Raw genomic sequence first — 15,101 nt, forward strand, 5'->3', positions numbered from 1 at the left:
TCAAATATATGAAGACACCAGAGTAGATCAGCGATTTTTAATCAGTGTTTAAACGGAACTTTTTAGTAGGATGGAAAGATATAGAACACCAGTCAGCTCTAGCGGTGCAACCACTTCCCTACAGCTGAAAAATCACCTAACTAAACATCTTCTTTCTTCTGGGCCGAGTGCGGTGGCTCAAGCCTGTAATCCCAGCACTTTGGGAGGCCAAGGTGGGCGGATCACAAGGTCAGGAGTTCGAGACCAGCCTGGCCAATATGGTGAAACCCCATCTCTACTAAAAATACAAAAAATTAGCCGGGAGTGGTGGCGGACGCCTGTAGTCCCAGCTACTCGGGAGGCTGAGGCAGGAGAATCGCTTGAACCCGGGAGGCGGAGGTTGTAGTGAGCCAAGATTGGGCCACTGCACTCCAGCCTAGGAGACAAAGCGAGACTCCATCTCCAAAAAAAAAAAAAAAAAGATTTCTTCTGGCCCTAAAGTTTTACCCATTTATTCAACAAACACTTACTGAACAAATATATTCTGAAGGATTTGCTATATGCCAGGCACTTTTCTTTCCCGCTTACTCTATGCACTTACCCACTGAGAACAAGGAACCACATTGGCCAGAGCCATCGCTATAGGGAGTTCTCCTTGATCACCCATCATTGTGACCAGTTCCACCAATCTCTCAAACCGATCAGCCAATACCGTTTCTGCAAGTGTGTCAAATTCTGTGCCTTGTTGAAGGATTTTTGTCAGAACTTCCATAAATGTAGCTCTTGTCTGGAGATCCTTGTGGTAACCTAAGCCTAATGTGGACAAACAGATGCAAATTTACTAACATGGCCTTGCTGAAGTAATTTTTGCTTATCTTACATGCCAGTTCTCTAGGTTTTGTATTTCTATATGAAACTTTCTTTTGATCTCACCTATGGAGTGCATGAGACCACTGTCTACGTTGGCATTGAGTAAGTTTGACATTGCAAGGACTGTACAGTGCCTCAGTGATGCCAGCCTCCGAGACATGCCACGTTTCCTGCCACCTGTTTGTGCATTTTCATCTTCAACTTCACTGCAGTCATTCAAAAGGTTCATAAATAATGTGAAGTATCTGAGAAATAAAAAGACTGACCTTTACGTAGGGAAGGCCGTATCAACTAGAAAGCTAACCAGACATTCCAAAACAATCATATGTGCATGGTGTGACTGGCCCTGGGTTAACTGTTTCTTTCCTCTCTCAGGATAATCAGCCAGGGTGGCTCATTATGAAGTGTGCTATGTTGGACATGATTTTAGTTGATATATCCTAGTATATACCCTTCATAACATAAGCATCAAATAGATGCAATGTTACCTGGTTAAATGTGTCACTTTTAATGCTTAGTATATAAAATTAGTGGTCCAAACAGCTTAGACAATGTCACTTTTGTAAATGACTTAATGAAGCAATCTGGGTTTTATTATAAGTAAAATTTCACTGATCATATTATTTTCTTTAAAAAAATCACAAAACACAGTTATTTTCCTATCCTAGTCCTGTCATGGGGATTATTTGTTTTTGTGTGTGTGGTGGGGGGCTTTATTTGCTTTTTGCTTTATGTTCTTTGGTGACCGAAATTTACTTAAGAAATAACTGTGATTTGGCTTCCATCAATTCCACACCATCTCCTTCTTCAGGCTGCAGAGGGAGACCAGCTAGAAGTGAAACTACTGCTTCCATGCTTGCCTGGTCCAAATCTCTGGAAAAAAAAAATTTAGAGACCATAAATCTTTCAGGCTCTTTTGCTTCCCCTCAAATAAACCTCTTACTAACAGATATAAGCCTTAGGAAATATCTATTTCATTAAACAAATTATTAGCACAACCCAAATAATTTGAGTTAATATGCAGATCCCAGAATACAAAATCATCTCAAATGGGATAAGGTAATACTTTCTACAAAGTAATCTTGGCAAAATGATTACCTTAAATTTAGAATGTACAATTAGCCCTCTGTATCAGTGAGTTCTATATCCATGGATTCACCCAACCATGGACTGAAGAAAGTTGGGGGAAAAAAAGTAGGATTTCATCTGTACTCAACATGTGCAGATTTTTCTTTGTTGTTATTCCCTAAACAATATGATATAACAAATATTTATATAACATTTATATTGTATTAGATATTGTCTAAGTAATCGAAAGATAATTTAAAATATATGGGAGGATGTGCATAGTGTATATGCAAATACTATGACATTTTACGTCAGAGACTTGAGCATCTGTGGATTTTAGTGTTCAAGGGAGTGAGATGTGGGGAGGGGTTTGGGGAGTGGTTTCTGGAACTAATCCGACAGATACTGAGAGAAGACTATATTATAAAGCGAGGCTTGGTCAAAGAAACATATGTGAATGCTTATTATACAGTCCATAGTGTTTAATCACTTTCTGATATGTGTCAATAAGTATTTATCATTAAAGCAGACTTAATTATTTCCTTTTTTTTCCGTCTCTGGTGCTTGAATCAGGAAATCAATTATTTCTTAGAAAGATTCAACACAATGAGTTCCTCAAGTAATACCTTTATCTATCTAATCATAACATAAATGCAATCTGAGGCTTTATGTATCTTATTTCCCAATAACGCTACACTATTCTTCATAACCTAGCAACACTAACTTCCCAAACATATCGCTCTTTCACATTTATTTTTACTGAAAGTCTATCAGTCAAAAAAAAAAGCAGTAATAAAGATTAGTATCTTTACATATTTCAAACACAAAAGTTTGACATCTAAAAAGTTTAAATACACATAAAATACAAGTATAAAGCTGTAATGAAGTAGTTATAATTCTCACAGTAAAACCCACTAATACTTGAAGGTCATTCTCTTTTTTACCTTGTAAGACATTTTACATCATCATCCGCTGCTTGGTTTGATGTTCCCATAACCCAGTCTGTCAGGTATTCTACCATCTTATTCCTATAGAATGGTGGAGAAAAGAGAAACAGCAAACAATTTTTTTGAAGCCACACACACACCTTTAGTCATGTAAGATTTCTTGTAGTGCAGATAATTTGCCAGATAACCTAAGTGACATGATGACTTTATAAAAGAGATACTGCTATCACAGACATAAAAGCCAGAAGGGAACAAGCAACATGGATATTTACCCTCCATTCTGGCCCTTAGTTATGGTATCAGATTGGAAACAGAATCAAATTCTTAGCTCAATTATAGCACAGTTTTAGAAAAAGGGAGCACTGTCACAGGCACAAAGCTTAGGGAAATTTGAGAAGAGAAGTAGAGAAAAACAAACATGTAAATTGCTCTCTTTTCATGTCCTCCTTTCTACCAATAACCACATATCTACTCTTTTCCTATACTTCATTGAACATATTAAGATTTACAAGACCCTACACTGCTCTTTTGAGAACTCACCTAAATTTCATCTCTTGGCAAAATGAGAGGTCATCTCTCCTTGCCATCATTACTTCAACTAATTGACACAGTTTTGTTTTTATTTGAATCGCATGGACCATATTCCCAAGCACACGAACATACCTATATAGACATAGAAACAATAAAAAAATTATCAGATATAGACAAAAGAGAAGGCATTCAAAGTACTTTAGTCATCAAGTAAAATGAACTAAATTTAAGTTTGAAAACAATAAGATATTTACTTAGAAAAGAACATACACAACTTCTGGTTACCTTATTGTCACACCCTAGTTTGTGTGCAGTAAAGAATGGCAAATTATTTTATCAATTACCACCAATATCAATGTGTAAGAGGTTTTTCTTATCTCTTAAAATGTTTCTGCTATATTTCAGTAGAACGCTTACCTGACCAGATTTAACATCATTGTTTCAATGCTAGCTTGCCCCAGATGTTCAGAGCTGCCTTCGGTATGATTATCTAGCAAGTTCTTCATTATAGCTATGGTTTGTTCTACAAATTGAGTATTGGTATCAGTCAATAAAACCTATAGAAAGAATAAATATATTAAAGATCTGCCTTCAATGCCCACAAGACAGACCCCCTAGAGAGATGAAACTGACTGATCTAAACACACAGAGTAAGTGCACCCACAAGCACAGAGCCAAACAAGCATACAGATATAAGAAGACACTCGTACCCATACACAAGGCACGTATACCCTCAGGCACATGTACACACCAGAGTTCCTAGGAGGCAAGCTGACCCCTACATTGAGATGACTCTACTTTCTGCAATTTTTTGGAAATTTTTAAAAACTGTGAGAACCTAATTTAAATAATCTCAAAGAAAAAGGCTTATTTCAAACACGTCACTCTATTCATAGGGAAAGGTTAAAAATAAAAAAGAGAACACTTTACCTGTCCTTGGGAGTCAAAAAACTTGCTGATGGTATTCTTCAATTTGTTAAATAGCATTGGATACAGAGCAGGACTCAATTCTAGACCCACCAGATCCTTAACATTGGTCCGTATTTGAAGTCCCACTTTCTCATGGTTACACACCATTAAGGACAAGAGCCGATCCATAAATTTGCTGACAGGTGTATCGGCGTTTCCCTCTGAGGACATCACTGAAATCATGGAACCCTTACGTTCATTGACTGGACCCATGGGTGGGCTATAGGTTGCCAGGCCAGAATTGCTTCTCTGCTGGAGGCACACTCCCCCAAGGGCACAAAGGAAGCCAGTCATGTTGATCCATTCCTGTAGGGAGTCTGTGTCAGACAAATCTATGGATCCTCCTCCACTCACATGGGACATTCGCCTCTTAACAATGGTCTTGTGAAGGCTTTCAGCAGCCTAAACACAAAATTTTTGTGCAAAGCATGAATTAAACCTTAATTAGTTGAGACTTGACAAATTATTCTTCATCCAACATTTATTTCATGACAAAAGTACAAAAATGTAAAAAATACATTAAAATCAACCCCCAAAATTACCATATACATTTTAAAGAGCCACTGATTTATTTTATCATATACTAATATAATCACCCGAGTATCAAATGTCTTTCAAAAAGCTTTGATTTTACATGGATGAACCTTGGAAACATTATGCTAAGCGAAAGAAGCTAATCACAAAAGCCCGCATATTCTATAATTCCATTTACAGAAAATATCCAGAATAGGCAAATCTACAGAGACAGAAAGTAGATTCGTGGTTGCCTAGGGCTGGAGAAGTTGGAGGAAGAGAGGCAAGAAAATGGGTGGAGGGTGGTTAGAGGCAGAGATAGCTAAAGGGTACAGGGTTTTTTTCTCAATTGATGAAATTGTTCTAAAACTTGATTGTGGTGATGGTTGCAGAACTCTGTGAATATACTAAAAACAGTCACTGAATTGGATAATTTAAATGGGTGAATTGTATGGTATGTAATTACATATTATATTAAACCCCCCAAAAGCTTTCATTCTAAAGCTACATGTCCCCTCCAAATAAAGGTATTAGGTACATAATTTTGCTTCACAAAATGTAACTTTTTTCTTATTGTAATTAAGCATGACCAAAAAAATGGGGAATAACCAGTTTTTACAAATCACCTAATAATGAGAGCAATATGAACATTACAAATCAAGTACACACAAACACCAACTGATCATTAATTTCCAAAGTAACAGGTAATATAGTGAATAGTAATAGTTGAATGAACTGTCCACATTTTAAAATTTCATTTACTCTATGGGCTCAATCTACTGCCTAAGACATTCCTTAATTAGAATACCTAACAAAATAGCAAAATGAATTGTTTCCATGTTAATTCTTCTCTACCTCTGTTGCTCCTTTTCTGAAAATTCTGTGAAACACTCTGATGAAGGGAGAAAGAGCAAGAAAAGGTAAAGAAATGGTCTCTGAAACAAATAGTCTCTAGCAATGCTGCCCAGTATTTCTGTGATGATGGGAACATTTTCTCTCTCTGCTGTCCAATAGAGTAAGCAACTGTCATATGTGGCTACTGGGTACTTGCAATGTGGCTACTCTATGATTGAGGAACTAAATTTTATTTAATTTTAATTATGTTAAAATTTAAGTTAAATCGTCACACATGCTAGTGGCTATCATATTACAAAGTACAGGTCTAGATAAACCACAATTAAGTATCAGTCTTCAGACAACTATATGCTTACTTTACTGAGTGACTCATGAAAGATTACCAAAGTGAAGTACATATATTTAGCAGATTAATAGACAAAAGTCAACTTTACAAACTTACCTGGCCATCTTCCATTTTGGCTTTTGGATAGTTAAGGATTAGTTTTGTTGCTTGTTCCCATTTTGCATGTGTATCTTCCCAAGCCTAAAATGAAGGCAGTTATCACTTGAAAGCAACTTTAAGTCTAGAGCTAAACATCCATGAGCAACAGCCAAGTTTCAAACTTGATGCCTATTACTCAGATATTATACTTGTAATATGCACATATCTTAGATTCACTTCAAAAGCTATTCCTGATCACATGTATGTAACAAGAGGCTTCCAAAATTGAGGGTGGGCACCTGGAAGGGGTGTTTCTGTTGCTAAGGGCATACCTCAGTGTTTCCTGCAGTGGGATGCTCAATGCGCCTCAGCAGTGCCATCACTCTTTTCTGAAGTGCTGCTCTTCCTAAGCAAATACAACAGCAAATCAAGTTACTGCACTTAGAGCCCTGCCTGTCAATGGAGAACCTGATAAGCCCCACTCAAAAGGCAGAGTAGGAAAAGCAGAGCAAATGCTTCAAATGATAAAGCCGAAAACTTCCTTTCACTAACCTCAGAGGAAAGGTACTTATCTTGGACTCTACAATGTCCACAGAATAAAATAACTATTCCCACCTATAATTTACTCAAAACATATACCAATGTTCATAAAACTTCACTACCTACAACTTAGGCAGAGTAAATTACATAATCATAACTGATAGTAACATACACTGCCAATTATTTTTAAAATGTATAGCATATTAGCAACTCAGTAGGAGACTAACAATTTATTTCAAATGCTTTTTATTTTCATCTTACTTTGTTCAGAGAAGGATTTCAAGTAAGCTATTTGAATTTCCCCTGTAAACTTACAAAGTAGTGACCTTAAATACATTCTCACAATCAGATGCCATGTGCTTTGAGGCAGACTGAGTAAAAAAAACCACTATTCACATTTACCTGTTGACATCATATTGCTGACAGAGGCAAACTCCATGAATGTGTTATAGTTGGGCAAGAGGTTATGCACTGACACTTCATCCACCCCACACCGGATATCTGCTTCCTCACAGAGGTGGCGGAAACAGGACATGGCAACCAGAACAGCTTCAGTGTCAGGGTTCCACAGAAACATGTACAGGGCCACTTCTAGTTTGGTCTGGGCTTGTCGGCAAATCGGGGGGGTTCCGCTGCATCCTGCTGCACTATCCTGACAGTCAAGGGTGGAAGACATATATTTGCAACTTGGGTAATTTTATATATAAAACCCCACAACGCAATCAACTGTGTGTGTGTGTGTATGTGTGTGTCTCAGCATACAATAAATCACAAGAGCTTTTTCCTTTAATAATTATAGGAATTTTTCAAACCCCAAGATATCTTGTCCAAATGAGAAATGAGATTATGTCGACCAACATAATGCTACTATCTATTCAATTTCAAATAAAATAGGTATTATCCTAATCCAGATTCCAGATTCCAGAAATGTAAACTGATTCTAACATGGACAGGTAAAACACCATAACATAAATCTACTGCAGTAACAATATAATGTACTTCCCAGTCAATTAGAAATGAAAAAAACAGAGGAAGTAACAGGAAATTCTATCTACTTGCTATAGGGAAGTAATAAAATAAGTACACTGTAGCCCTCATTGAAACAAGGGCATAAACAAGAACTAAATATAGCTGTAGAAGATATACTTGATTCTGAATTACTTATTCCCCAAACATGAAGTGGAGAAGATAATTGGTAAAAACAATGCAAATTCTACAAGTAAAACAGACAATAGTAAATACCATACTGCTTAGGTGTTTTTTTCCCTAACAAGGTTATGTTAAAAATTAGAGATGAAAAAAGTTTTGGATTGGAAAATAAACTCTTCTGTAATGATCTGATATTTTCACTTGAAATATGATTTATATTTAAAAGAAATTATACACACAAACACAAATCACAGAAACACTTATCTTTAACATGAAGCAAAATACTTTGTTTTTATCCCTGTAAATCTGTACATTTGTTAGCTGGTACAAATTCTATACTTCTGTTGTATGAATGGGTTTTTTATGGAGTGGAGGTTTATAACAATTATAATTATCAGATATAGCTTGTAAGTGTCAAGTGCTATTTACACATCCTTTTATTTACCCCTCTTTAACAACTCTGGGGCAGGAACTATTACTGTCCCCATTTTAAAGTTGAGGAACTGAGGAATAAGGATGTTAAGAACTTGCCCAAAGTTCCCCAAAGAGCAGTAATAGAACTAGATTCTAAGCAGTTTTTCACTATTACACTATATACCTAGATGAAATTTACCGAAGTTCATTCAGAAAATAAACAGAGCACATAAACTGATACAGGAAAAGTACAGAAGAAGCTGACCATAGAGGAGTTCCCTTTTCCCTTCCGGAGAGAGGCTCCAGGAGTACGTAGTAATTCTTCGTGATCCATGGACATTTGACTGGTATTTCCACTAGAAGGAATATCACATCCTACTCCATGAAAAAGGAGAAAGTGACAGGAACTTCTATCTGCCTGCTAGAAAAAAAGAAATAAATAAGCTTTACTGAAGCACTGACCACCAAGAGGAATAAACACTTGTTTGAGTTGTCTTCCTGTTTGAGACTCTCCTAGAAAACCTCTCCTCTCAATGTCTATGCCCCAACTTGAAGGAGATTCACTAGAAACCCATTAGAACAAATAAGGTTTACTTAATGTCTTTAAAATTTCTTTCAGTTTCCCATTCTCTAAATCATCAGAAACAGTAGATTCTACAAATATAAATTAAGTCTCACATAAACATAAATAAAACATCAACAATGTAAAACTACTGTATGAAAACTGTAATTCCATCTCAATGACAAATATTTTTTTTCCATAAGATTTTATACTATGCCATGTTGGGATAACCAGAAATTGACTCTTGAGATTAAGTTTTTCTGGACCAGTAATTAACCCTGGTATATACACCAAGTATGTCACAAGAGTGACTGCGCCTACCAGGGCACTAGGAATTCATTACTGGATTCCTCATACTCGCATTCTGGAGATTACACCATAGGCAAGGGCATGAAAGTCTGAAGTCTAATCTCTTTCCGTATCTTTGGAATAATGCCAAATTCCACTACATTAACACATCAAATAAGCCATATGTGGATAAACCCACTTCACTATTAGTCTATTTCCGAAGAGGCAATTTATTAATAATAAGCTGTAAAACACTGAAAAGGATATGAGTTTCACACATTTAAGGTTTCTCACAGTTATGCTTCTAGTACCAGATAAAACCTCATTAAATCAAGTACTCTGAAAACTAGGCCATAACAGAATTCCTAAATTGATTAATTACGGAAACTATATTTTAAAAGAAATTTAAGGCTCTTCTCTATCCTCCACAACCTCACCATGTTTCAATAGTTCAGAATCAAAACATTTCACTCCACCCCAACGAAGAAGTCTCCTGATACTTTCAAGAAGTGAAACCCTTATTGGAGGAATAGAAATAAATCTAGATTGAGAACCCTCAACTGTTTCCCTTTTGGTTCTTGATAGATAATTCTCTGGACTAGTTTAGCCATGAGATCTAGGCCTTTACGATCTCTCAGAGCTATTATTCTAGAACTGGACAAAAACTAATTAAATCAAGTACTCCCAAATCTATGACATAATAGAATTCTTAAATTATAGAAGCTATATGTTAAAATAAATTTTATGTATGAATTATGTCTTATGTATGAACTTGAGAGTAGAGACAGAATATGCTCCTCACCAGCTACTTTAGTTATAGCAGCCCCCATTTTTCCTAGGCCTGCCCCATAGAGACCTATTTAACTCAACTAGAACTAGAATTCATCAACAGTGTGGTTGTAAGGCTAAAGCCTCAGAATAATTTTTAAAATGCTGATTTGCCAGCCATTGTCCTCTGCACATATATTTCCTTTTGAGAACATTGGGAAGAAGGAGGAGCTGAAATAGAACCTAATTTGGCTATAAAACACTTTCTTAATCTCTCACCATTACCATTCCAAATATTCTTCCATTTTTTAAATGTCATTTTGCTTACCTTATTTTTAAGAAGAAATTTATTCCTGCAGATCAAAATTTCCCGCAACCACTCGAGAATTTCTGTGCTACTAAGCGTTTGATGACTAGTTAATTTCTTGCAGATGTAAAAAAGCATTTGTGAGCTGCAGTAACATAAAGTTCATTGTTACTAGCATCATCAATAACTTAATGCAGATATAACCAGACATAAGAATGGCATTCTCTCATAACGAATACAAGTTTAGAGAAGCTTAGTTTCCCTTGTAGGGCTTTAGAGAAACAGTTATCAAAGTGTCAACAGCATTATAATCAAAGGAAGTATGTCCATAGGTTATAGAAAAAAAGCAAGTATTTATTTATAAGCTCCCTATGTTTCATTAAACTCCCAGTGTTTCTATCCACGTAACTCATCCTTGCAGTGGACATAAGAAGAAACAATAAACCATATGCACAGCAGAGACTGCCTATAAACCCAGTGCTCCACAGTGGGGGTCTACAAGCTACCATCCACAGACCAAATCCAGCCTATCACTTGCTATTGTATATAAAGTTTTAGTTAAACACAGCCATGCCCGTTCATTCACATGTCTGTGGCAACTTTCATGCTCCAAAGGCAGAACTGAATGGTTATGACAGAAACTGTATGACCCACAAAGCCTAAAATATTTATTATCTGGTCTTCTAGAGAAAAATTTTCTGATCCCTACTCCAGAGCTGCACTGTCTAACATGGTAGCCACTAGCCAGCCACACATGGCTATTGAGCACTTTAAGTGTGGCTTGTTCAAATCGACATGTGCTGTAAGGATAAAAGACACACCAAAGTTTGAATACTTTATTAAAAAAAGAGAATGAAATGTCATTAAAAACTTTTATATTGATTACATGTTAAAATTATATTATAGATAATATACACTGGATTAAATAAAACATTATTACAATTAATTTTACCTGCTTCTTTTTACTCTTTAATGTAGTAAGTAAAAAAACTTTAACATATGGGGTTCTCATTATATTACTAGTGGAGAGCACTACTCTAGAGTAAGGTTTAATTCAGCTGCCAAGTAACTGAGCACACCCATTCCTATAAGATAATGGCAAACGTGAGGTTTACATATTTACATTTTCCTCAGCGTGGTGACTTCATGCTTATTAAAATGTAATGATTTATATAATCTAGGAAGTAGACCACAAAATTCTGTATATATTTTTTCTTCTAAGCAGGTGTCCATTATTAATTCATTCATTAAAAGCATTGGTATTACAGAAAGTTTACAAAAGATCATAGTTTAAAAAACTGAAAAAACAGTATTGTTACAAAATTTTATCATTCTAGGCTTATGACTATGAAAATCTATTAAAATACAGTAGTAACCACATTAAAATCTGAAAAAAGTAATATATCAAACAACAGTACTTATGTTAGGGTGACAAAATTTAGCACTATTCTTAAAATTTATTTTCTAAATTGCTATGATACGTTTCTTAGAGTTTAAACAAGAAATTCTAATAATTTGAAGTCAAATAAAATACAAAACCATAAAACCCAGTTTTACAATATAGTAAGCACTACAGAGTTAATATTTCAAGAGAAAAAATACAAAATAAAATTTAAAAATTGAATTTAAAAAATAGAAGTACATATACCTAATCTCCCAAAATGTTTCTACAGGAGCATCAGGATTCCACAAATCAATGCTATCTAACTGATGAAGAACCAGCAGAGCCTGAATTTTTTAAAAAAGAGAAAGACAAACAGAAGACTCACTCAAACATTTTTGGTAAACATAACACTGGAGTACTTATTTTATAAATGCTAAGAAATTGAGCTATTTCATTTGTAGTTTCAATATATAGGAAAAGGTTAAGAGAGAAAGTCTGGTGAACACAAACCTCTAGGGAATAATACAGGCAGAATGAAATAATTTTATTCCCATCATCCTGACTCTAACTGGCATGCACATATAAAGCTAAATGATGAATTTGGAACAATATATAACTGTAAAAACTGCTTTAAGAAACAAAATAATTTCAATAGATAGTAAAGAACTCTATGAAACAAAAGTTAATCCCCAAGTAAGAAGGGCTTGCCAAAATTAATACACACAGCAAAAGATAAGTAAATATTGTCTCACTTGCCACAAAGTCATTTGTAACAGAAAAGAGAAATTATTTTTCAAAATCAAGAGAGAGGAAGCAAAATGGATTTTGTATTTCATAGCAGATTATCCATTCTAAAGTATTTCAATTGACCACAGAACTGAAATTGGAATCTGGCTCAGAGAACATTAACAGGAATTAAATAATTCACTTACAATATATAACATATGAATAGATTATTACATAAAACCATCAAAGATATAAAAAATAAAACACAAACTCTTCCTTCAAACGGATCCTATCTTAACTCCAATTCTACAATCCCAATTTACATTCCTCCTACACCCCTCCACCCCCAACCCAGCAGACACTGAAGCTCTGGACATTTCTTTCAGTCCTTGGTCAACATATCAACATATAAAGGCCAGACCCGCATTATCTTATTTCAAACAGTTTTATTGTAAGTACTTTGAGATATTTAATAAAAATTGCAATTAATTGTGAGAATCTTAAAAAGCTATATAATTTATAGCTCTCATATCAAGGAAAAACAACACAAATTAAAATTCAATTTTGCTACTATTGTACAAAAACTTGGTACAATTTATTGTCAGTAGTTTTTTCAAGTGACAAATTCTCTATATTTTGTTTGATAAAACTTTAAAATATATATATATTGAAAGAAAACGTGTTAGCCTTTTCCAGGCTTTAATTTTTTTTTATGTTGCCTTCTTTTTTTGTATTTTCCATGTTTTAACAAAGCCATAAACACAGTATACTCAACTTGACATTTCATATTTTTCCATATTGCTGTGTGATCTATATGTTCTAATAAAACTTTAACAGCTCACCAAGTTAAAATACCATTCTCATTATTGAATATTAGCCCATTCTCCTCCCAGTAAATAAAGCTCTAATATTCTTGTATTATAATTCAGAGCAATAAGTACCTATGTGTGCAGCTTTTCCTTTTGAGTTATATTCATAAGATTTTAAAGTGCTAGAAATTGAATTATTTGTACAAAAAATGAAATGTTTGTATAGCTTCTGCCAAATAGCCTTCCAAAAAGACTACAAGAAATGTATCAATTTATGGTACCAATAGCAATGTACACAAATGGAACCAATGATTACATAATAAGTGCTAAAACATTTTTTATAAATAGTTTTACTGGGTATGAATAAACATTTTTATAGTATGTACATTAGGATGGCTATAATCAAAAAGGCACATTATAACAAGTATTAGCAAGGATGCAGAATATTAAAACCTTCATACCTTCTTATTGAGAATATAAAATGATACAGTTGCTTTGGAAAAAGAGTTTGACAGTTCCTCAAAAGTTCAACAGAGTTACCACATGACTTAGCAGTTCCACTCCTATATACTTAAGAGATATGTCCACATACAGACTTTTACACAAATGTTCATAGCAGCATCATTCATAATAGCCATAAAGTAGAAACACCAAACGTCCACCAACTGATAACTAGATAAACAAAACTGAGATCCATACAATGAAATATTTGGAAATAAAAAGGAAGAAAATAGTGATTCATACCACAACATAAATGAACCTTGAAAACATTGTCAAGGCAGCCAGACATAAAAGGCCACATATTCTATGATTCTATTTATATGAAATATCTAAAACAAGCAAAGCCACAGAGACAGAAAATAGATTAGTAGTCGGTAGGGAAAAGGGAATGGGGAGTCAAGTTTCTTTCTGGGGTGATAAAAATGTTATGGATTAGAGAGTAGTGATAGTTGCACAACTGTGTGAATAAGAACTACTTAAAATGTTCAACTTGAGGGTATGTGAATTATGTCTCAATTTAAAATCAGTATTTTAATATTTAGTAAAAATATTTTAAAAAATTTTAAAGTCAACTGCAATTAGAAAATCTCGAACTATTTTATTAAGCATCAGAATTTGTACAATGTTGTTGTTATGTGATATAAAGCAAGTAAACCCCTTCTTTCTCCATGGAGTTTTATAAAACAATGTATAGACATAAACATACCATTTCCAGAAATGACATCTACCTATTACTGATAGAAACCATACACCAAAGGATCATGAATGTACATAGTTACAACCTTTCCTTCAAGAACCTGGAATTCATTTTCCCCTTACCTCCATTGCTTCCTGCGCAATCTCTGGCATGTGTGACTGAGGGACCAGTTGGACGAGCCCTGTAATTAACTCCGCTGTACTGCCTTGGGTTTCGGGCCCCTGTTTTCTTGGATTCTGCAAGGAGAAAAAGGAAACTTCAATTAAAAAAAATAAATCGAGAGAGATTAGAAGGAGGAAGATATAGACAGTGACTGCTAAAGGGTACCAGGTTTCTTTTAGGGGTGATAACAATGTTCTAGAACTAGGCTGGGCATAGTGGTTCACGCCTGTAAGCCCAGCACTTTGGAAGGTCGTGGCAGGTGGATCACCTGAAGTCAAGAGTTTGAGACCAGCCTGACCAATATGGTGAAACCCTAACTCTACTAAAAATATAAAAATTTGCCAGGTGTGGTGGCATGCGCCTGTGGTCCCTGCTACTCGGAAGGCTGACGCAGGAGAATTGCTTGAAACTGGGAGGCAGTGGTTGCAGTGAGCCGAGATTGCACCACTGCACTCCAGCCTGGGTGGCAGGGTGAGACTCTGTCTGAAGAAAAAAGAAAAAAAAAAAATAGAAAGAAAAAGAAAAAAAATATTCTAGAATTACACAGTGGTAATGGTTGCAGAACCTTGTAAATATACTGAAAACAACTAAACTGTAAACTTTAAGATGGTGAATTTTATGGTATGTGGGTATGGTAT

General features: G+C 35.1%; 1 protein-coding gene across 1 annotated transcript in view; it reads right to left on the reverse strand.

Moving 5' to 3' along the window:
• The window catches only part of NF1 (neurofibromin 1), a 293,561-nt gene that overhangs the window by 145,144 nt on the left and 133,316 nt on the right, over window positions 1-15,101 (reverse strand). Inside the window, 14 exon segments of the mRNA XM_017890864.1 lie at window positions 581-792; window positions 913-1,094; window positions 1,606-1,722; window positions 2,862-2,945; window positions 3,405-3,527; window positions 3,813-3,952; window positions 4,326-4,766; window positions 6,175-6,258; window positions 6,489-6,562; window positions 7,099-7,348; window positions 8,525-8,680; window positions 10,206-10,329; window positions 11,833-11,912; window positions 14,424-14,537. Coding sequence (XP_017746353.1) covers window positions 581-792; window positions 913-1,094; window positions 1,606-1,722; window positions 2,862-2,945; window positions 3,405-3,527; window positions 3,813-3,952; window positions 4,326-4,766; window positions 6,175-6,258; window positions 6,489-6,562; window positions 7,099-7,348; window positions 8,525-8,680; window positions 10,206-10,329; window positions 11,833-11,912; window positions 14,424-14,537 — 2,181 coding nt within the window.

This window comes from Rhinopithecus bieti, unplaced genomic scaffold (genome assembly GCF_001698545.2).
Source record: "Rhinopithecus bieti isolate Rb0 unplaced genomic scaffold, ASM169854v2 scaffold_19652, whole genome shotgun sequence".
In the NCBI taxonomy this organism is placed as follows: Eukaryota; Metazoa; Chordata; class Mammalia; order Primates; family Cercopithecidae; genus Rhinopithecus; species Rhinopithecus bieti.